At 42.7% G+C, this 23,243-nt stretch overlaps 1 protein-coding gene across 1 annotated transcript in view; it reads right to left on the reverse strand.

The window, feature by feature from the left end:
• Positions 1 to 11,057, reverse strand: part of SLC7A10 (solute carrier family 7 member 10) — a 45,908-nt gene extending 34,851 nt beyond the window's left edge. Inside the window, exon 1 of the mRNA XM_075715818.1 lies at positions 10,939 to 11,057. Within this exon, the coding sequence (XP_075571933.1) occupies positions 10,939 to 11,035 (97 nt within the window). The 5' untranslated portion in view covers positions 11,036 to 11,057. The remainder of the gene's footprint in view (positions 1 to 10,938) is intronic.
• Between the last annotated feature and the right edge of the window lie 12,186 nt (positions 11,058 to 23,243).

A 23,243-nucleotide genomic window follows, 5' to 3' on the forward strand; every position in this document is an offset into this window, starting at 1 on the left:
GATTTCAATAGATGGCGTTTTCAGAGACCTGTCTTCAGGGAGGTCCTGCGAGTTAGTGGCTGGAAATGAATTTGCTCCTCTTGGCCTTTGTGTGCCGCTTTCCCTGTGTGTGAAATCAAGATGATGATCCCTACCCGCTGCAAAGGACAGCCGGGCTGCCTGAGCAGCTCCTGTGCCCTAACTATGTTTGGTCAATGACAAGTGTTTTTATTATTAGATTTGTGGTAAAAGGAATGTGCGAGACTGGCCCCCTATAACTTTAATTAACGAGAACAGATTACACTTGTCCCCGTCGCTCTCCACTGTGCTGTGCAACCTGGACACAGTAGGGTCCATTCACTCTGTTATGTGGGTAATAATGGACTGATGTGCTTTGATTTCATTTAGGGCCTGATCCTATGAGGCAGTGAAGTCCTTGGCTCTCGTTGACTTCAGTAGGATTTTAGGGACTTGGGCCCCGTTAAGAAAAGGGTCTTCCATCTTCCGTCGGGAGCCTGAGTGTGCAAAAGGGAGCTAGTCCTTCTGTACGCACTCATAATATGTACAGGATTTGGGTACCTTTTGTAATAGTCCGCTTAAATCTTAACGCGTTGCTAGGGAACTGGCCGTGTCCACAACCAACAAACATGTAGATGTTGTGTCCTACTGGTCTCTGGCAGAGTTTACCATAAAAAATGGCTTTATTGCAACAAGATCTGCTAGCAGTAGTATAAAAAAGTAGTTTGTCAGCTTTTTTTTAATTATAAATATTTTAATTCTATCATACAAATAGAAATCCCTTCCAAGCTGAAAGCTAGGCATGTGAGGACACCACCCAGAATCAAATACTTCTTTCCCTTATTCTTTAAAATATTGATTCAGCTATTTTTTAATTTACTTGAGTCTAAGTACAGTGTTTGGAAGCTTAACAAGTTTGGATACTTTCTGCTCTCTTGCATTAACTAATGCTATTACTATTTTCAACACACTTATAAAAAGAGCTAATTATTTATGTTTTCCAAAGCGTATGGCTTTTCAAGTTTTCAGACTGCATTTAAGAGTATCAGAAATGATGAAACTTTTGTGTTTATGGAGTCCTAGAATGCCATTTCTGAAATGGTTTCATCTCCCTTTCATGGACATCAGAACTGCCCACATTGTCTTAAATTAGTGATAAAACAAGGCTTGAAACCCCAACTACCAAAGAAATAAGTTTGCTATCAAAACAGGACAAAATCTGGGCAGAGGGGAAAAAAAAAAAATCATGGGGAAATGGAAATTAAATATAGTCTGAGATGACCTCCCTAAAAACAAGCAAGCAAACCCTGTTCTATTAAGCTCTCAGCTGCTAAAGAATTTTGAAATAATCCAGAGAAGGAACTCAACCCCTCATTTTCATTCTTCTTGGTCCATTCCTTGCAGCTCCCTAATTAAAACTGATCCCTTGGGTGTTTTGTACAAAAGGATTAATTTTTATGATATAAAAGCACACATCTTAAAGCTGTAAGTCCTCATATTCCTTGGCAGTCATTATCTTCAGCTTTATGGAGAAACACATATTGATCCTTTCCAAGGCATGGGCTGGCAGGGAGGCAAGGAACACTCTTCTGATTTCATCAACCTTCCTCGTGGGGCCCAAGCAGGAGTGATCTCACAGCACAATATGGGACAATTAAGAACCCACCATATATGACACATGCTAATAGTTTTTTCTCCTTGCCTCATGGTGGTTGCACAATGTAACAGCAACAAAATGCAAGACACTTAGGAACTACAAGAGACTAGCTAACTAATGATGCTTTCTCTTGTCAGACCTGTAGCTTATTACATCATGCACACGTATTCAAGTGCAACAACCTTTCTGCAAAAGTGCTGAAGTTATAGAGAAGGTGTTTCAGTATTCAGAGCTCACCTTCTGTCCTCTACTGTCTGAATGCACCTCTATACTTAGAGAGCAACTTTTTTTAGCCTGACTGCTCATCCCTGTGTGATTATGTGACCCAGAGTTAATGTAGCATAATTAACACGTCCATGAGTTGCCCAGTGTCACAGGTGAACTAGAGATTTTGTGATGGGCAGCTTTGTGACATTCATTGTCATAGATCATATAATATTGTGGATTTTAGTTCTCTGACCCAGTGTATTCAACAGAATGGGAGTCTCCCTTAACTTGATTTTTCCTGGCTTTTGTGACTCTAGATAAGGCCCTTACATTGTTCAAACATAATTTTTGTGGTATATTATATTAAGATGCTTGGCCTGATCTAGATTATGCGGCTCCATATAACTGATGAAAGAACTATTGTTTTCCAACAGCAGAAAAACTGCCACTCATCCAGATCACTGACCTATTTCTTGGAGTCAGAAGTAACCTTTCTGAAGCCTTACTGATTTTTAATGCTATGTTTTACACTATTGATCTTGAAGCCCCACGTTTGAAGTATGATTACAAAAGTAAGGATCAGATAAAAAATTTCCACCTAATTTTCAGATGCAGAAAGATGTTATTTTTCTGTAAGTTTTGGTACTATTCTAAAGAAAGTGTTAAATGAATTGGAACAATTCAGCTGTGGGGACTATTCCTTACTCGATGATACAGAAATTCCTCAGGCTTAAACATCACCAATATACTCCTCTCTACCTTTCTTTCTCTGAGATCCAGTGGAATTTGTCTCTATTGTCTGAAAGAGATGATGAACCATGTCCAGGAGCAAGAATTTAATCGGCTCACCCTAACACTAGATTGGGCCATTTATTACCCTGAAATCAGAAAAACAGAATTTACAAGTTCCTGAAGATGGGAACAATTTGTAGACAACCACTCCTCTCTCTAATATTGCTTTTCAGCCCTGACTTGCGGAGGCCAGCACCATCAGGAGAACAAACTAATACTGCATAAAGAGATTTTGTGGAGGCTGGCATGCGAAGAAATGTGTTTACCATTACATATGGCTTTCCTCTGTAGGAGAATAGGGCTTGCATATTCTCTATGCTTTCTCACTATACAGAGAGGGATACAGGCATTTAAAAAGGAATTAGGATGCTGAGATGCTCAGTCCATGCCGGATTGCCGGCTCCCTGCTCTTCGCTGTGGAACATCTGCTGAAGAACTCTTCGGAATACTTCTGGGTTTTTCAGGACCAGCAGTAGAAACCAACACTGTTAGGATTTTTTATATTTGGGGCACTTTGGTACTGACAAATGCCTTCTCATTTTATCATGCTGCAATCAAGATGACAAAAAATGTGGCAGCTAATAGAAACTCCCCCCGCAGCCCAACAAAAAATGGGGTCTTGAAAGGAAAAGTTTGGCACACAAAAAGCTCCGAACACAAAAAAGCTAAACCTCTACCAAACCATTTCTGCTTGTTGTGAGCCTGCCAAAGCAGAACAGACTTTCTCAACAGAAAAGGCTACATTATGCTAGAAGGAAATGAGCTGCAAGGCACAGGAAAAGGGAACACGAGTGGAGATTTATGGCGCTGCTGAAAGCAGGCACTGTACTGCCAGATCAGGAGTAAGACGCTACCAAAGGATGCTACCTTTGTTTTTTCATCTATCAAGGAAGGAGAGTTTCTGTTGCAGGGTATCTAAACTACTGACATCCATTGTAGAAAGCCCATTGCTTCAGCATTCTGATCAGAGTCATTGTGTCCCAATCATAATTTTCTACTTTTTTAGAAGGTAAGAAGGAAAAAAAAACCCCAACTAGCAAAACCCACCCAAACTGAAACCACCCAAACCAAAACCATCAGTCAATGAATACCTGACCGTTAATAACCTGGAAACAGAACTGTGTTACAAATGTTGCAAGTTTTCCTCAAATATCACCGGCTTTATAAAGTAAAAATTGACATTTTTTTGCAAAAGATCTTCATTATGCCCTACTGCTGTTCCTGAAGATCATATGGGAAGGATTTGTTCATATTGAGATTTTTTACTTTGTTTTTTTGCTGCTGTTGTGGCTCTTACTCTTTGTATTGTACATGAGGGATTTCACATGCTGAATTCTCCTGGATACAGAGTGCAGCAGAAAGGCACATCTGTGGACAAACAAAACCATTTTCTATGCCCAGAAAGACTCAATTAAGACAAACATAAAGTTAAGACTTTTTCTTCCTGCCAGGAATCTCTTTTTGCCTCTCTCTGTAAACGCAGTCTCAGAGGTAAGCTGCTATCCCAGAGAAGCTGCAGGATCTCCCTGGATTTTTACCAAGCTAATTTGAACTTTGCCATGGTTTTTACTTGCAAGTGAAATTGCAGCTTGTTTTCAGCTCCCTGAACTCAGGTGAAAGGCTACCCCAAATGATCCTGATGGGTAACTGTATGCTGGCACAGCCTCAAAGAACACGGTATCACCCCTAAAACATATCACGCCATAAACATAACTTGCACCACACATTTTGGATGGGCATCCCTAGGTTTCTTTTTTCCAAAATGTAGGGTCTGATCTTTCTCAGTATTATGTGCCTCTCTTTCATACTGTGTATCATACCAAATTATGGACACCTATCAGCTTTTATGTACATACAGAACCTAGACATGTAATTTTCAGTAGTTATGAATCTGAGGTAAGCCTCTGGGCTGTATGGAAAAAAATCTTCACAAGTGCCTCAAAAGTGTCTTTATGGTTTCTCACTCCTAAGGAAGACATACCATTTATCTCAAACAAAAATTTATTCCTGCCTTTATTTAACCATAATTTGCATTTATAAGAGGACAAGATGTTGAATTACATTTCTCTACAGGCCAGAGCTAGATCCTGAATTATTGTCCTGAAAAAAAAATCAGTCATCTATGTGTAAATACTTTGTGTGCTATGTCAGCAAGTGCTCTGTGGAACTGAATGCTCCAAATACTAGTTAGCAAGGTGTGTAACAGAGATAAGGGAGACACTTTCTTTTTAGAAACACTTTTTTTTTGAGAGAGAGAACCACTGAAGTAATCTGTATTACTCTCACAAGTCAGCAAACAAAAGTGTGTCCTGAAACTTCAGCTAGCTGTGAAAGTGAAATGCTCTCACACAGATTCAGAGACTCTTGCTGCAACACCACCATTTTCTGTGACCCTGGGTAGGATCACAGAAATCAGAAGAAATACCTAGAGATGTGGGGGCTTTAATTCTGTCTTTCTCATCCATCTGTTTCTGCTGCAGTCCTGTGACTTGCGTACTACTCCAGCGAAGTGCATTGGGGCTGTCTAGGAATGATCTCCTAATGATTTGATATGTTACTTGGTAAAGAGATGGATCTGATGGGTGCTGGTTGATTCAGTGACCAATAACCAGTCTCCTTAAGCAACGGTGGCATATGAAACATAATCAGAAAGGATTCACCAAGTAGCTGGCATTAATACCTATCCATTTCCACTTAAGTTATTGGGTTTTTTTTAATGAAAAACATGAGTATGAAGGCTATTCCCAGTTCTCTGTGTTCTCCTTCCCCAGTGTTAAGCTAGCAGCCTGGCTGAATCCCGTAGTAGATTTCTGTCTATAAAGGCTGACTGTGGGTTTTACGGCATGTCTGAACAGCAAGAGACATAGCAGCAAGGAAGGCTGCTAAATAGTTTTCTGCTAATGGCAAGGAGGAAAAATAACATCCAGTGCAATTACACCTGTGAACTTGGTGTTATCTTGGAGCGCTGCCCCTGAAGTGATATTTATGTAAATGAAAACTTCCCTGTAGATGCATATGCAATTGTTGGTAAATAAGTGCAATGCCAGGCAGGTACAATGACAGCCAAGGAAATTTATTTGGTCATTCCCTTGATGGATTATCATGATGTGGACAGTAATTTGCACTACATATTAGGACAATCCTGACATAAGGAAGCATCTCCAATGTAAGGGGGCTTTTCAGCTCGTATGCATTCTGCTGAGACCATCCATAAGGTGGCTGACTGACATCAGCTACGGAAGAAAGCGAGTGCGTGCTGTTTTCTGGGTGATGTGAACAGACAAATTCCAGAAAGCTACTCCTAGAAGTAGCAGTAACCGAACATATTGCTCGCTGGCCAGCTGGTAACAGTTTTGATACTATCATTGGACTTGCGTTGGGAACCTGTTTACAGGGGATCTTACACCAAGCTTGTGTATGAGTAGAATAAGCACTGCAAGCATTTTTTAAGCAAACTGAAGTCAGCTGACACAGATAACTTGACTGCCTGTGCTCAGCAAAATAAGGAGGTGTATTTAGTTTAGCTGACATGTTATTGTGGCTCAATTTGTAGGTCTTCTAATGGCTCTCATATAGCCCGACATAAAATCATTCACGTGTATATAACAGACTTTGTAATGTGAATGCGACCCTATGGCTACTTTCATGCAGTTTTACAAGCTGCATAAACAAATGTTTGAAGAGATGGTTAACTGTTTGTTTTATACAAAACTACTTGATCTGTATAAAAAAAAAAAAAGTCAAACATCTCTTGTTAAATGTCTTATACATGCAATTTGCGTATACAGTTGCATGTACATTTCTAATGTAAGAATGGTGAATTTTGTTATTCAGACCAAAAGTATCAGGCTGGTATTTGACTTTAATCAGGCTGCTGTTTCTAATTCTTGTACTTTTCTAAAGAACAGTGGAATGTGGCAGAAACTACACAGAGCCAAGTCATGGAGATTCTTACCTAGTTTTCCATCTACATAGGCAAAACTCTCATTGAAGGCACTGAATAAGAGTTTCTCTCTATAGCTTACAGAAAAGATACAGGTGCAATAATCTTAATTACACATATAGCTCTACAAATAAGATATAAAGCCAGCTATGTAGAAAGTGCATAAAATAACTGTTGAATTAAATATAGCATAGATTTCTGTGGCTGCTAAATAAATACTAATTGGGTTTTCAAGCAATTAGATAGTATCTGTAAGTTATTATTTAGTAGATAATAAAGCACTTATGTTACTACTTTTTGAGCTGTATCACTTCATATGAGTATTGGAAAGCTTAATTCATGGTGTAATTGAGTACATTAGAAGATTAGTGATAGCTGGAGCCTGCGAGAGATTTGTTTTCGCTGTACATAACTGTGTTTAACAGAGAGTGGTTTGGGTGCTCATACAGCGAGTCTCAGGCACTTTCCAAAATTCTGTGGCAGAGATGAATTGCCAGACAGATTTGTTACTACTACTAAACACTGTGTTCAACTTTACAGTCGTTAAGTATCAGTCTCTTTTTAGCATTAAAACAAAAGGTTTTGGTTTTAGTACCTGCATTTACATTACGATACCCCAAAGAGGTGTCTTCTGCCTCAACACGAAACAACCTTTGGAAACAGCTTTCTTCTCTAAGTAGGCTTGTTTGTATGCAAAAAATAAAGAAATAGAGAAATGAGAAAGCTAGGCTGCTGGGAGAAATCAGAAGACCGTCCTATGGGGTGGATCTAAGACAAGCATATTATATTCCTAATTTGATGTACTTTGTTCTGCTATTTTTTCTGAATATTTTCTGTTAGATGAACTGGTATTTCTTAGGGCAAAGCCTTTCAAACCTCTATAAGAGAGGATAAAAATTCGAAAGGATGTTTTGTGAGTGTATTACGATGGCATAGCAATTCATTATGTTGACAAATATCTCAGTTGTAAGAGTAGTAAGAAAACTGTCCTATAATTCAAAACATGGAAAGAAGATGGAAAAGGAACACCTGCTTTGCAGGGAATTAGCACAGGCCACGGGAGCTGCAGGGCAGCTGGCAGGATGAGGGCTGCCTCTGCCCTCCCATAACAGAGTCGCTGCTCCCCGAACAAGTACGTGCCTCCTGTTCACAGGGCAGACTGAGCATCTCCTTAGCTCTAACAGCCAGAAGCCTGTAATGTTTAAGCTGGATGAAGTGAGGTACCTGCATCAAGAAGTAGTTTTTATTTCCTCAGATGCAACTATGAAATTTCATGGGGTCCTTACGGACTATGAAATATTGAGAGACCCTGACATTATTGGAATACTCTCAAATATACTAGATAATGGTGTTCATACCTCCAAGCATTCTCTTTCACCTCATTTCATTATGCTAGGGAGCACAAAGAAGACAATCTGACTTTTTTTCTTCCAACTACAAATCATATAATGCTTTGTTTTAAACAAGCAGAATTAGTCTATAGAGGGCAACCATGAGCTTATTAATCACATATTTATAGGCTCATATTTACAGTATTTTCCAAATACTCCCTCGTGTTTCCTCTTCCTTTTACTAATTACTAGAAGATTATACTTCTCTATATCCATCCTGCAGTTGATTAGAATTGTAGAGCAGTCAGCTAAACCAGAGCATTTGCTGTAATGCTGGCACATCACAGCATCAAACTTCTATTTGATAATGCAGAAATATCCTTACATTTTCTGTATCTGCAGCACTTTCATACACTATTTGCATAAAGATAACCTACAAGAACATTTAAAGAAACATTATGGAGAGCATGATCTTTTAGCTCCATGCGGAGCAAGAAGAGGGTTTTTTTTCAAAGGTGATTTCTTTTTTCTTAGTGTTCTCAAGAAGTACGACATTGCCATGGGACACATCAGTCTGATGTCTAAATCCTTGAAGGGAAAAGGGTTTCCCTCCCCGAGCCAGAAACAGGAAATCCATGACGGTCGACATAAGAGTCCTGGTCTGTCATCAAAAGGCTGTGACACCAACTGCACCCATTTTTCCTCCACATTCAATCATTTGGAAAGAAGTCTTTCCCTTATGTTAGATTTTATCATACAGAAAATTTGTGAGCTAACAGGTTGCCTAATACCCATTCAGATCAAGTAGTTTAGTTTTTTGCTGAAAGAGTCTTAAATTAACATTTCTCTTGTTTAACTGAATAATGGCTTGCAAGCCGATTTGGTACAATTTACAGTGTCCTCTAATTACAGGCTGTCATGTTTGATGTAGTGACATCTACAAAGCTATACTATACTCTTACTATATATCACTTTGTTACTGAAGACTTTGTGATACATGATGTAATTTCACCCACCTGCACACAAACAAATCAATCCCAAAAATAGGATCCTAGGGTTTTTTCAAACTTCTTTTATCAAAATATGGGGGAATTTGCAGCAGAATTTTTAGGCTTTATTTGGTAATGCAGATAACCTTCTCTAATACTTAAACCGCTTGACAGTACTAGACTTTATCATAAATGTCAATATTTTTCCTTACTCAAATTTGATTATATGAGAGGCTGTTTCACAAGATTTATTTTATACAAGAGTTATTTGTATGTATTCTGCTTGCAACATGTTGCAAATGAGTCAAGTTGATGAAAGGTTGACTGGGTAGGAATCTGAGAGAGCAGGGTAGCAGTCTTGAACTATAATTATCTAATACCAGTACTAACAAATGAGATAGATGCCATCAATTTTCCCTGTGGCTAGCAGCAACTCGGGCAATACCTAACCCTGGAAGTGCCTTACTTACAGGACTGTGCCTTGTTCAATACCCACAAGTACCCCACTCTTGTGCAAGGTCATTTGTGCTCCACTGAGATCCAGAAACTAGATTTTCCCCCTTAAATATGCCAAGGGATTAAGTGTAAAGGTATGTCTGTATACCTAGAACACATATTCTCACAAACTGCAGTTACAGCTGCCCATTAGATTTTAGTATTTCACTATGAGAACGGAATGAAATATTTTCCTTTTATATAATAGCCTCACCCACGATGCAAGAGATCCTGTTAAAATGTCTCTTTTTTTTCCTTTTTTTTTCTTTTGCAAGACCCTATCCACCTAAATAGGGCCTAAAGGGATACAGGGCTAACAGCATCAAATTGCAATAGGGTAGTAAGAGATCCTGTTAAAATGTCTCTTTTTTTTCTTTTTTTTTTCTTTTGCAAGACCCTATCCACCTAAATAGGGCCTAAAGGGATACAGGGCTAATAGCATCAAATTGCAGTAGGGTAGTATGATAACCCATAGGAAGTATGCAGTAAAGTCCTCTTCCTCAAGCTTGAGGACATCATTTGGGTAGACACAACAGGGTACCCCAGCCAATTCTGCTACTGCACAGCGTATTCCCGCGGATGTGGCAGCTCCTGTCATGCCCGCTGCCATCTCCCCGTGCTGCCACGGACCTTGCCCCAGGTGTCACTGCAAGTCTTTCCAACAGCTCATGGTGGAGAAGGCAACGGCTGGGTCTTCCCGTGGGGTTTTGAGGCTCACTGGCTTTGTACAGGCTGCTTGTGTTCAGCTGGGAAACTGCTCCTTCCCCAGGCTTGCCCCCGCTCCTCTAGCCCAAACGCCACGGTGACAGAGCATGCCGAGGGAAGGTGCTGAGCACAGCCTGCCCCGATTTTTATCGGTTTAGACTCTACTACAGGAGAAGTGTGAGAAGCACGCTCAGCCCCGCTGGCTGGCAGCTCTGAAAGGCAAACCAGCGAAGGCGCGGGCCGTCGGCGGCTCTGCCAGCCATCAGCAGGCGTGGGAAGCGGGCGAGCGCATCGCCGGCGACGGCCGTGCTGCCAACTCCCGCGCAGCTAGCGTGAGTCCCGTGCCGTTCGGTGGCTTTCCGAAAGCCCAAGCTGCCACCTTCATTTGGAAGAACCCCAATCTCAGACGAAAGAATCAATTTTTGCTTTAGCCTTAGAAATAAGAGCCGCGTGAGCCTTAGCAGCTCAAGAGGCCATCAGGAAAGCGCTTTAGAAAGCCTCTCGATTTTGTGTTCAGCTGAACGGCCGGGGTGGAGGGGGCTTCTACTCCTATTTCGTGGGCTCCTCAAGGGCCGTGCGTTACCGGCGATAACGAAACGCCGTCCCGTCCGCCGCTCTCTCCCTCCACCCAGCTCACCGCTGGCCGGGACGCACCGTCCCATGCAACATCGCCCGGTAACCTTCCTGGTACCGGCCACGGGCGGGGAGCCGGCGCCCCGGCACACCTGCCCGCGGGTGCCGTGCTCGCCGCGCCGGTCGGCTCCGGGCCCCGAGCGGGACGGGCTGCCCCGCGGGGACGGCGGCGGCGGCGCGGGCCCTTACCGATGATGATGGCACAGGCGCTGACCAGCCCGATCTCCTTCTTCAGCGCCACCCGCTCGGGGCCGCCGGGCGCGCCGCGCTGCTCCCCGCCGGCCATCGCTGCCCGCGCCGCTCTGCCCCGCCGCCGCCGCCGCCGCGCATGCGCCGCCCCCCGCCCGCGGCGGCGGGAGGGGTGGCCGAGGCGGGGGGCGCGCGGCGGCGGCGGGAAGGCGCTGTGGCCGCCGCCTCCCTGAGGGGAGGCACCTGCGGGCAGCGGGCCGAGGGCCCGGCCCCCCCGGGTCCCTGGCGGGGCGACAGTGCCCGAGGGGGCTGCGTGTCGCACGAGGCGCGTGTGGCGGGCGTGACGGCCACCCCGAGGAGCCTGCAGACGCGGTCCCCGAGGAGCGGGGGGCGACAGCCGCAGTAACCCCAGCGTTAGCGCGGTTTGGTAAGTGCCGAGCGCCGAATGACCGGTTCGGTCGTTTGGTTTGTCAGGCGGCAGGGTCTGCCCCGGCGCCCAGGTAGCCTGCGTGCCCGCCGCTCGTTTTGGGTGACTTTTGTGACAGACCAGCCGGACTCCCAGCAGCGCTCCCTTTCACAGCGCTGTCTCCGCATGGATCTTCTCAGCGGTGGTCCACCGACTGCTGTGCTTTATTAGTTGTGGTAGTGCAGTCATTTAGAGGAAAAGACGTTTTATTGCTTGTAATCAGTACTGACAGCGTGTGGCCGAGCAAGCATCGTTAAAATCAACAGGGCAATGCCCAAATGTTGACTGCTTGGTTTCTGCCTTTTCCTTACCTCTTAGTTTCCTCTCTCCTCCTTCCCACTTTGTTTCGGACCTCTCTGAAAGGAGTTAACCCCCCCCCAGCCCGGGGGTGTACCAGCTGCCTTTGCACCTGCTGGTGCTGAGGAGCCTGCAGCTGAGGGCATCCCCCCCAGCCCTCCCAGCTGCCCCAGGCTGTCCATAAGCTGCAGCTGGAGTCATCTATTGGCAAACTTAAGGAAATAATAAATACTTCCTTTCCTCACACACTGGATGGAGCATAAATGCTGGGATACTTCGTTGCAGCATGAACATGGGAATACCAAGGTAAATCTGAGGAAATGATGTCATGTAGTAATTCACAAATCTCTTGCTCTGTGAACAAGCTGCCTTGATAAGAATGTCAATGGATGATGTCTCCTCTGCTCTCAGATGAAATCAGAAAAATGAAATCATAGCTTGGGAACCTGGGCTCGTCCCTCAAACTGTAACAGCCAAAGGTTTATTGATGGAAATCCCTGGTTCGTTCCTCCTTTATAAGTCGAGATGAACACCTTTCTGAGAGCAGCTCTGTGTTCAGAGGGGATCCCTGCATGGGTGACCTATTTTGAAAGTGCATAGGTTAGAAAATTTTCATAAGAAGATTATGTACTATCTGGAGGTGTGGGAAGGAGATGGTGTGCATCAGTGGGGCAGCCAACGCAGTAATGGAAATTGGACGTGGTGGGGTGATATCAATGGGAGAAGGAAGATCTGGTCCTTCGCCTCAGTGAAGGAAGGTGGGAAGTTTCTGTGGTGATGTCAGTCTGATTTTGTTTGATGTTAGAATGAAAAGTATGACCTGAAAACTGGCGAGTCGTTTGAGGAAATCAGTGGACTATTCTTACAAAGCTGATAATCGTAAGTGATTTTACTTTATAAAGCTGCTTTATACTGCTGCTGTTACAGAAAGGCTTATTGATTTTCAGAGGCTGAGGCTTGTTTCCTAAATTGATCTATCGCTTTGTGGAATTGTTGTTTCTAAACGAACTGCCTCACTAACTACTTCTAAAATGTCCTTTTATTGAATTACTATGTACTTTTTATAAGGAAGCATTTACAAGAAGAATTACTTTCTGAACTAGTAAACAGTATTACTGTTCTCCTTTTAAAGACAGGGAAATGCGAAGACTAGAAACGAAGTTTCAGATGTTCAAAAGTAACCTGTTGTTTTAGGTATTTCTTTACTACACGGTTTAAATGATTGTTTCAGAGCTGTTTTCCACTGGTAGCAACTCAAGTAATTTCTAGTGCCTCTGAAAGTCTCTATGTTCTAGTCTTACATGGGCATTATGATTAATTCTGTGAAAGTTGTCTATGACAGTCTATTTCTTTTGTAAAAGCTAAAAAAAAATAGAACTTCATAAAAAAAAAAGTACAAAAATCAAGAAATATGGGCATGGATGTGTTGTGAACTTTGTTACTAACTGTATTGCTGAGTTCTAAGAGCCTAATGAAGTTTAGGATCAATTAACCTTTACAGAACAACCACAGAATCTGTTAAATGAATGACCATTTAGAAGGCTAACACTGCACTTGGTTTCTTTTGCTGTGGTAGAAATGTTGGTTTGCTCTGAAATATGTGTATAATCTTTGTGGTATTGCGTGGAAGATAAAAATCCTGGTCAGCCCTCTTACAGTGATTAGCGAGGAACAGTGCGTGCTGGCTGTGGGATGATGCAAATGAATACTAGAGTTCAATTAACTCTAATAACCATCTTCAACTTAACGGTGCAGTAGCTGCAGATTTTTTTTTTTTTTTTAAACATTCTGGCCAGTTTAGAGGGCTTTGTCACAGAAAATGCTGAGTATTCATACAAGTGTGTGTTCTCTGCCTGCTGATCTGAATACTTTGTACTGTAATTGTTTTTCCTTGCTAAAAGCCACCAGGCACAACAGTGTGACATTACTTATATGTTTTCAGGTATTTTACTGGTAATAAGAAAGAAAACAGAAAAGCACCAGAAAACTCTCCTTAGGAGAGGTAGCCAGAAAACCATTAAAACTGAGAAAAGCAGAGGAACCTTAAGAGCATTCTGTCTTCCTGTCCAGTTTCACATAGGGTGCATTTTAAACAAGGCTGAAAGAACAGAGCCGGTGCAGGAGAACCATGGGGTGAAATCTCAGCTTCGTCCCAAGAAAACCTTTTGCAGCAGAAACATTAATGAACTGGCACATGTGATTGTGGCTCGGCAAGGCCAGGATATTGTCTGTCATACCTTAGGTTTCAGCAGCAGATCCTGTTTTGTGAGTTTCATGCTTGAGGGCAGCATCCGTGCCCTTCCCTTTGCATGGGGCTGTTCCCAGAAGGAATAGGCAGCCTTTGTGGCTGGGCAGCGTGTGCTCCATGGGCCACGATAGAGGCCCCCCCAATAGGGGAGACCCAACCCCCAGCTGCCCACCTGAGTAGGGAATCTTACAAATGTCCATTTGAAGGGAGCTGTATCCTTGCCCTGGGAGATGAAGATAAAGGTATATGGTTGTCTTTTTCTCAAGATGCATAACATTATTTTGGTAGGTGCTTAGTTGTGGTATCTCTGCCAGAATGTACTTCCTCGTGCAGGCAATAAGCTTGTAAGCAGTTTAGCCTAGTTACCACGTAGTGTGGGTAGTAAACAGGGTGGGCAAATGGGGTTGTGTGCAGGTGCGTTGGTGTTGGAGGAAGATGGTGGCTGTGCAGCAGCAGCGCAATCTCTCCCTGCCACATGAGACTGAGTGCATGGTGTATGGGATAACACTTATGGGTGAGGGGATACAGCCAGGAATCTGCGCTGGTAACTTAATTTAGGATTGTAGTCCTGGACCCCTGTAGAATACTTCTTTTTTTCTCATTTGTCCTTGGAAAGAGGATAAATTCTTTACCTAAATCCATACAAAGAACATTGATTTACTGATTCTTTTCCCAGTATGTGCATAATAAATGACTTCCCTTTTCAATATTTTGTTTTACTATTGCTGAAAGAGTAAGCAGGTGGCTGTTTACAACATGAGCTTTCGATATGCTCGCATCCATAGCAAAACACAGGAGTGTAAAACAGCCAATGGGCCGGGAATCTGTTGGAAAAGACAGCAGTGACAAAGGTTGCCCACATTAACTGCCAAAAAATGCTCTTTTTTTTTTTTTTTTTTTCTCCCTTTCTAGGCTGAGTGCCTGCCTGCCTGCCTGTGTTTTTTGCATGAGGGTGAAGAGAGGACTTTTCTCTTTTTGTGGTAGTGTTGGCTGCTTATTTAAGTTGTATATTCTGTCCTATTGTTAATATAGTTCCAAAATGAGTAAGTCAGAGGGCATGTACATTCTAATTAGTAGTTATCTGAGACAGCTCTCAGAGCAAAGACTTCTTTTAAATTGTTTTGGATCTGAACATACTGTATCTACTTGAATGACGAAATGTTAGTAAGCAAAAAAGCCAAAGTTCTTTGCAGGAAGGCAATTGCTGCATAGCAACTGCACAGAGAGGATGCAATGAAGCTTGCATGTGTTCTCTGTTGTTGCTATTTTTGTCTTCATTTTCTCCATGTTCTGAAATATACAGAAATTATTAAAGTTGTTGGAACCAGTTATTTCATTCGTTGCTACTTATGCTCTAAAAAAAGAGAAGCAAACAATGCAGTTTGGTTTTTGTATTTCAGGAAGAAATAATAAAGGCAATTTAATATGCCATTTACAAGGGGATCCTGCAACTGAGATTTCAAATTAATATGGTCTTTAATATATGTGACGTGTAAGGGAAGAGAGCAAGGTTAAAGAAATACGAAGACTCTCCATGATGGTAGATGTTCTTTCCAGTCTCACTCCGTTTTTGTATCCATCTAAACAAATTTCTGTTGCCTTAAAAGATAACTAACTCTACAAAACCAAAACATAGCATAGCTGTTAAAACATAATTCAAATTTGAATTTAATGGGGTGACTATAAACAACAGCGGGGAAATAGTTACTTGGAAGGATAAACTATCTTGTAGTGTATCTTTAAATAAAGCAGTGGGCTGACTGGTTTAGCAAAAGGAAATTTGCGGAGGAATGGGATTCTAAAGTGATACTTAATTTCTAATAAACTTGAGAGTAAGGTTTGCCATGATGAACAGTGTCTGTGGAAAGCCTGTTACGTCCATAGAAAATGTGGGACACCCTGGTCTGAACTGTCCTTGTGGATGCACCGAGCCCATGTTAGAGGGATTTGGCCAGCCCCACGGCTGACTTGGGACTGTGGGGTCCCACTGCAATAGGATTGCTGTTACTCTGTGCTTCATCACCTTTCTGTAGTAGTACAGAAACTTGTAGGGCATTAGGATTAAGAGCAAGCATACAAGCAGAAAGAAGGCCTGTTTACTGGGAAGTGACATCTGTGGGAGGGAACCATATGAAACCTTTCCACTTGAATGTGAATGAGTCCCAGCAGGCAACCCTCAATGTAGCCAGGTGCAGGTGGATCGGTTACTTGTTGAAAGCATCCCATTCTCCATCACCTTGCTCTATCATGTTCAGTCTCTATATGATAAAGGTGGAAAATGTGGTGTTCTTTGTATTTCTAGTAACATGATATTGTACCTCTGTTTTCAGAAAGCTGTAGTAGAGGAAGCCGCGTTAGTATGTGACTCCCCAGTCAAGGGAGTCACCTAAACAAGAAAATGGGGGATGTACCTTTGAAAAGGGAAGGCGGAATCTTTTACTCTAGTCCAATAAAGGAGGAAATTGTCCAGAGTGGCTTTTTTTTTGGGTAGCTACTCTTCTCTGCAATAATACTAACAGAAAGGAGGTTCTTCCAAGTGTGGAACAGTTCTGGAATGGGTCAAAGAAGCTAATTAGCTTGTACAAGCTAGCTAAGGATCTGAACCAGGGGAAAGTAATTCCTGTGACTAAATATAATCCTAATAATTTGTTGCTTATGTTTCTATCATCCTCCTTGATTATTACAAATTTTATTCACCATAAATATTATTTATAAACAATGTCCTCTTATGTTTGTACCTTGCCAAATAATAATGTGAGAGCTGAGTAACAGGAATGTGTGAGCCATTCTCTAACAACAGGTATGAAGATCCTTCACGCCCTCCACTGCCTTACCCTAGCAAAGCACTGCTCTCCAGGACAATTTAAATATGGGTGTGCCAAGGGGTAAGTGGAGTTCTCCTTCACTGATCTGTTAAGGGTTAGTGTGGGTGCTGGGAACACAGGGCTATACACGGAAATCCAGCAACTGTCTTTAACCAAAAATGTCCTGTGGCATGCAGTAAGGCAGTGGGAAGTCTGTGTTTATAATAAAACATTCAGTTGTCTCTTCCTCTTGTTTCAGGTTTTTGGGAAGACTCCCTTTCATGTCAGCAAGGGGCAGGAATGTAATGAAGAGCTGGAGTTAGCAAATGCATGATCTTCAGGCTTTCAACAGTGGCTTCTGAGTGGGCTGAGCTTTAAAAGTATGTTCTAGGCTTCCTGAATGGGGACCTGGATGAGATAATTGGAAAAGCAGGCTGAGAGTCAGGTCTTCTGTGAAGCTCTCTGATCTGAGTTATTTCTGACAATGAAGTATATCTTCTGAATTATGTGATGTATTGCATTCATTGGGCATTGGGAAGAGCCTTAGTAGGTAAGGCTGACAGATGCCACTCTTTCATGGTCCTCTGCAAGATCTGGGAACTTTAATGCCATTATTTAGGAAGCTCAGGAGATTCTTCAGGCAGTGTCACTATGTTTTGAGCTCCTCTAGGAGGAATGTGGGTCTTGTACGCAGCAGAGGCTCACCTAGTGTTAATAACTCCCTCCACAGCCTCTATAAAGGGCAGTATTTCGACAATGTACAGAAATGTCAGGGCCCGATACTTCACTGCACTTAGTGCTCCCTTTGAGCAGCAGGCTTTTATCTGTAGATTCTGGTGACCAGAATGTTTGCTGTCTTTTAGGTAAATTATTCATCAGGCACGAACTGCTGGACACTTACATATCTGTGTAAAAACTCTATTTCTAAATTTCCACCTATATGAAATGGGCCATTGTATGTTCAAATTGTATTACCCCTTCAAAGATATTTCATGACAGCTCATAAGTAGATGAGTGTAAGTAGATTATGTAAAGAGCTATTTGTAGGCTGTTGATGAATGAGGTTTCTAGAGCCAGGGTTATTGAAAAAACCTAGTTTCAGTTAAGCCCTGGTACAATTGGTGTGTTATCAGAGAACACTGAAATGCAGTGGTGAAAGGGACCTAAAAGGATGATTAATTTCAGAATAAACATTTGTTTTATGCATTTTTTTTAAAGATCTCTGGCAACACTGTAGTATTTCAACATTTCACAACTATAACAACTAAAAAGCTTTTCTTAAATCACCAATCTAAATTTTCTTTGTTGTGCTTAACATAATTCTATCTTTTCTTCGTCAGTGGTCACTGGGAAGCTGTCTCTTATTTTTTCTATACTATGCTTTGGTTTATCATTTTGCTAGAACACTTGTTTTAGTCTCCTCTTTTATAGATTACAAACACCCCCAATTTCTTCATTTTTTTCCCTTAAAGGCCATGCTTTCTAAACCCTGTTCTTATGACTGTCATCAGGACTGGCTTCAATTTCTGAAGATGGCGTCTTAAGCTGGACATAGTATTGAAGCTAAATACATCATGACTGCTAACTGGGTTGGAATAGTTACCTCCATTTCTTACAAGTGACACTTCTCCCAGCTTGGGACTTTTGTGTGTGTGTGTGTGTGACATGGTTGTGCTGTTGATTTAGGCTTTTAGCTTCAGGTTCACAATAACCTGTTTCATATCCTTTTCAGAAGGAAAAGTACCACCAGGTCCTTTTCTGTCTGCATTGCTACCTACCCTGTCCTTCCCTATTCCGCATCTGTGTGCTAGATCCCTTCTTTCTTCTTGCACGACTTGTTCAGCTGAATATCACCATTCTGACTTAACACCATTTCACGAGTCGGCTGAGATCATCCTGAATTTTATTCCTCACTTACGCATTTGCAATTGCTTTCAGCTTGGTGCACCCATGAACTCTTAGTCTCCGTTTGGTCACTCAAAATGAATAATATTGGTCCCTGGGTAGATTCCAGGGGACCCACCTTGAAATTTCTTTCCCGTTTGTCAGTGCATTGGGAATAATTACCTCAAGAGGGATAGGGATTTCTTTTTTTTTTTTTTTTTTAAAAACCAGTTACAGGGGTAACATGACAATTGTCACTTGGCTCTTATTTCGTATTATCTTACTTATGAACATGACAGGTTGGGCAGAGTTAAAAGCTCTAGTTTAAAGGAAATTAGTTCATATCTACCACTTCCCCTCTAACTACTGAAACAAGTTCCCTATCAGACACGAAAACCACGACTTGAATCATCCCTCCGTTCTGTGAACTCTTGTCATCCTCTGAGAAGTCCAGTAGATGGCACTCTGGATCTGTAACTCTGTTTTAAAGTAAAAGTGATCACAATTCCCTACTGTGCTGATTATTTTAAGTACTTGCTTCTCGAAGTTTGGCATCTAAGCTTAAGATTAAAATTACTGTAGTAGTAGAATTCTTGTTAAAGTGGGTTTGGGTTCACGTGGTCATTAAAAAAAAATCTGATAATCCTTCAGCGTGTATTTGCAAAGCACAATTTTATATAGTATCACGTCGAGGGAGTAAGCCATCTCTGTGAGGGCGGTTGGAACACGTTCCAGTGTTGGCTGTGCGATACACTTGTGTATCTGTGCCTGATGCATGAAGAAGCAAAATAAGAACAGAGGACCAGGGATCGTTCTGTATGTTCTCCCAGTCTGCGTATGGCCCAGTTGTAATTTAGATGAAGGGATGGAGGTTGTTCTCAGATCAGGCCAACCACTATCACCATGATCCATAGGTCATAGAAAAGGTATAGTCTGTTTTAAAGACTTCAAGTTACATTAGTTCTGCTAATGGCATTACCTCTGGAATTCTGTTTCTGATTGTGTTTAAGTTGCCGGAAACCATACCTACTGCTTTATTTTGATAACATCATGTGGCTATAGTTGGGATCTGCTGGCTATATTCCTGCTGAGTGCTCTATAGGCTCCTGCAGTCGTTTGGGGAGTGGAGCCTGGACCCTGCTTTCTCTGGGGGCCCAAGGCATGGCTGTGTGGCTGTGTCAGTGTGTTGGGGGCCTGCACTCAAGACGTTGGAGAAGAGCAGCTTTATGCTTGTAGGGGGTAAGTGAGCTGCTAGAGGAAATCTCCAGGCTGCTAGTCCAAAGATTTACCACTGAGACATGATGGACCAGACTGCTGCCTCCTGCCTTTTTGAATACTGTCTTCCTGATAATTGATTGTGTCAAGGCAAAGTCAGTGGTGTTTAACCTAACCAATCTTGGCTTTGCCTTCAAAGGGACTAATGCTTAGGATGCTAGTTAGCTCCATTCATCCAGGATTTTGGAGCTCCCTCTCAACTCTTCCTGACCTGTGAGTACTCCTGAGTCTTCCAGGACAAAATAAAACAAGTTAGCTGAGCCACCTGGCAGTGGTTTGAACCGACTTGTTTGACTTTGCCCTAGAACTGACTAGAAGTGCTTACACAGCCAGTTACTGGGTCTCAGCTGGAAGGTGTTAACTAACAGCTGAGAAACAGAAAGGAATGGTTTTCTAAATGGCCTGTGAACTGTACGCCCTGGGTGAGAGGCTTTACATTAGCCTGTTGGCTTTCCCTGGAAGAGGCAAGGTGTGCTCCTATGGCCTGTTCCAGTGGAGGGATGCTATAAGAAGCTGTCATGTCTCAGCTGCTAGCTAGTGTATTTTCCTGCAAAGGTGTGTTCCCTGCCTGTGCAGCACAAATGGGATTGCTGTGCCTGAAGGTGTCCAGCGGAGCCACACAATGTGCTTCACAGTGGTGCTGTGAGAGGCTTGGGGTGGAGACTCCATTGTAGAACCTTATTTTGTTGTGTATGTCAGAGAATGGGGAAGCCAGTTTGGTGCACCAGGTTGTCTAACAGTCTTTGAAATACAAAAAAACCTTTTTTCCCCTTTCCTGTTAGTAAGCTGGCATATCTATTGTATCACAGGATTGTGAGGAAATGATAACATTTCTTATCTGTACAATATTATAATTTTTGAGAAGAATAACAAAGTTGGAACATGCGTCATGCTCTTCACTTAATGTATTGGTGAATATTTGCACAGAGAACCACAAATGAAATAGATTACCCTGTTATCCAGGAGCTCATCTATATGCAAGATGAAGAGCTGTCTTACAGACAGAAATGTATATTTGGTTTAAGTGCCTTGTGCTTAGAGTTCATACACATCCCCTCCAGTACTTACCTATTAAAAGAGTTCACAGAAACTACACTGTAAACCCGCTGGAATAATTTTTATTAAATAATTTTCTCTGGTAAACAGGGAAAACAGAGCTGCAAGGAGGTTAAAATCTGGGCTTGGCTTCCCCACTAATGACAAACTCAGGCCCCAAAATTTGCTGAGACAGAGATGACAGGCTCTTGCAAGTACATCAGGTCATCCACCCATCCCTCCTTTCTGGTTGCTGCAGGGTACAGGTGCACTCAGACAGAAAGGACTGGGTTGCTTCTGAGCTTTGCTCACACACAAGGCAGAGCAAGAGGGAGGTGTGGATAGTGTGTACACCTGTCCCACTCAAATGCACTAGACCAGCACCACCAAACCTTTCTTTCTTCACACTGGCTGAAGAATATGGGCTGTAAGAGTACTGCAGCAATATTGGTGGTTTTATTTCAGTTCTGGGTGTCTATTTATAAACTGCCAGCCTTGGATGGTTCCAAGTCAAAACGATTTGTGTTTAAAGAAAAGCTGCATGGGAGTAGGGATGCTACAGGTAGGTAGGATTGCCAGTGAGCCCATTCACTCACATCTGCTATGTGCCCCAGCCCAGGAAACAGTGAATGATGCTCAGGCAGTGGCACTTGATGTGATCTTGGACAAATTTCTTACCTCTCTGGACTTGGTCGCCTATCTCTAAAACAGATGTTTCCTTCCCATTGCAATCCGCCTGGAGACTTGTAGTCTTATGTATTGTATTATCACTGGTGGGCTTTTTCAAGTGGAGGAGGGACAGGATGCCTTTTGTTTATGTTAGGCTTTGATGGTATCATCACAGGGGTAGGGGATTTGCTGTGCAGTGCATCATCCCAAACATTTTTGATGATAGCATCAGATTTTTCTCCTACTTGCCCTTTTCCCTAGAAGGGGGTTAGGCTCTTCGGGTGTTGCCTGACAAAATTCAGGAGGTGGGTGGGTGTGGTGAGATTTTCTGGCTGCACCTCTCTGTAGGGTTACCGAGAGTGCAGAGGGCCCTCAACCCAAACAGGGAGCAGCCTGCACAAATGCAAATAGAAGCAGAAGATTCTCCAAGGCACCATGTTTCTTCTTTCTGGAGCAACTTGCCAATAGAGGAGGAGATGATGTTGGAAAACAGCTGGGCTGTTCTCTGTGTGTGTGCATTTGGCCAATCATCCTTCACATGAACACTTCAACCTCTTGGAAAGATGCGGTTTAAGCCAGGTGTTGGTATTCACTTGCTGTCTTCACATCACAATAAGGAAACGCAAGGGAAATTGGTAAGCTAGTGAAAGGCTGTGTCTTGACAGAGAGGAGGAGCAGAATCTAGAGCTTATTCGTTGCTTGTAATCTCACTGATCTCTCTTCCAGTAGTATTCTGTCTGTTCACACAACAAATGTTGCTGCAGGATGCCTTCATGTCCTGCAGCTCACCCTAACCTTCAGTGGCTTCTTTCTGCCTCCTTTCAGTACTCTGCCCAATGTGCTTTCTTCACCCTCTGCATACTTGCTTACGTGCCTCCTGACCATCTTCATCCTGCTTTCAAACTTGGAAGACGTGGACAGACATACCTATAGCATGACTGCAAGCCCTCATTTTCTTGGGTAATCTTGCTCAAAAGAGCAAAGTGTCCGACTGCAACCAGTTCTGAAGCACTGAGGTGCAGAAGTCCAGCACTACATGGCATGTAGTGTTGAAAGTAGTGATAATCTAGACCGTGTATCACCTGTGGAACTATATGAAAGCAGACTGTTTGGCAAGTGCTTTTAATGAAATGTGCTTAAGCACTTTGTTGCACTGGAACCACAGTCAGCCTGTGGCACATGGAATATTTTCAGCTGGAAAGTCTCAAAATTGTTGAGTCAAGTCCTGTAGTGTTTCAGGAATAGCTCAGGGAGCTGCTGACAGCTCAGACAAATTGGTGTTTTTCTACCTGAGTTGTTGGCCATTCAAGCTGAGCTCAAAGCAAATCTTTGGGGCTTTGGGGAAGCCAGTGACAAATCAAAGAATCTTGTTTAACTTGGCCATGGCTGAATGCTGCACTTCCTTGTAGGGCTTGATACACTCCTCTGATTCACAGACAACATCTGCTTCTCCTCACTGACAATTCCTAAGATGACCTCTTGAAGGAAAGGGAGCAAGCATAATTTTCTGAAATGCTGGTGATTCTCAGTGGAGCAATTGCAGGTGTGTGCAGAAGGCCAAAGCCAAGTGTGGTGGATGAACACCTGCATGCTGCCATGGCTGAATACATCTGCTTTACCTATTTCT

The sequence above is a fragment of the Pelecanus crispus genome, chromosome 8, assembly GCF_030463565.1.
Source record: "Pelecanus crispus isolate bPelCri1 chromosome 8, bPelCri1.pri, whole genome shotgun sequence".
NCBI lineage: Eukaryota > Metazoa > Chordata > Aves > Pelecaniformes > Pelecanidae > Pelecanus > Pelecanus crispus.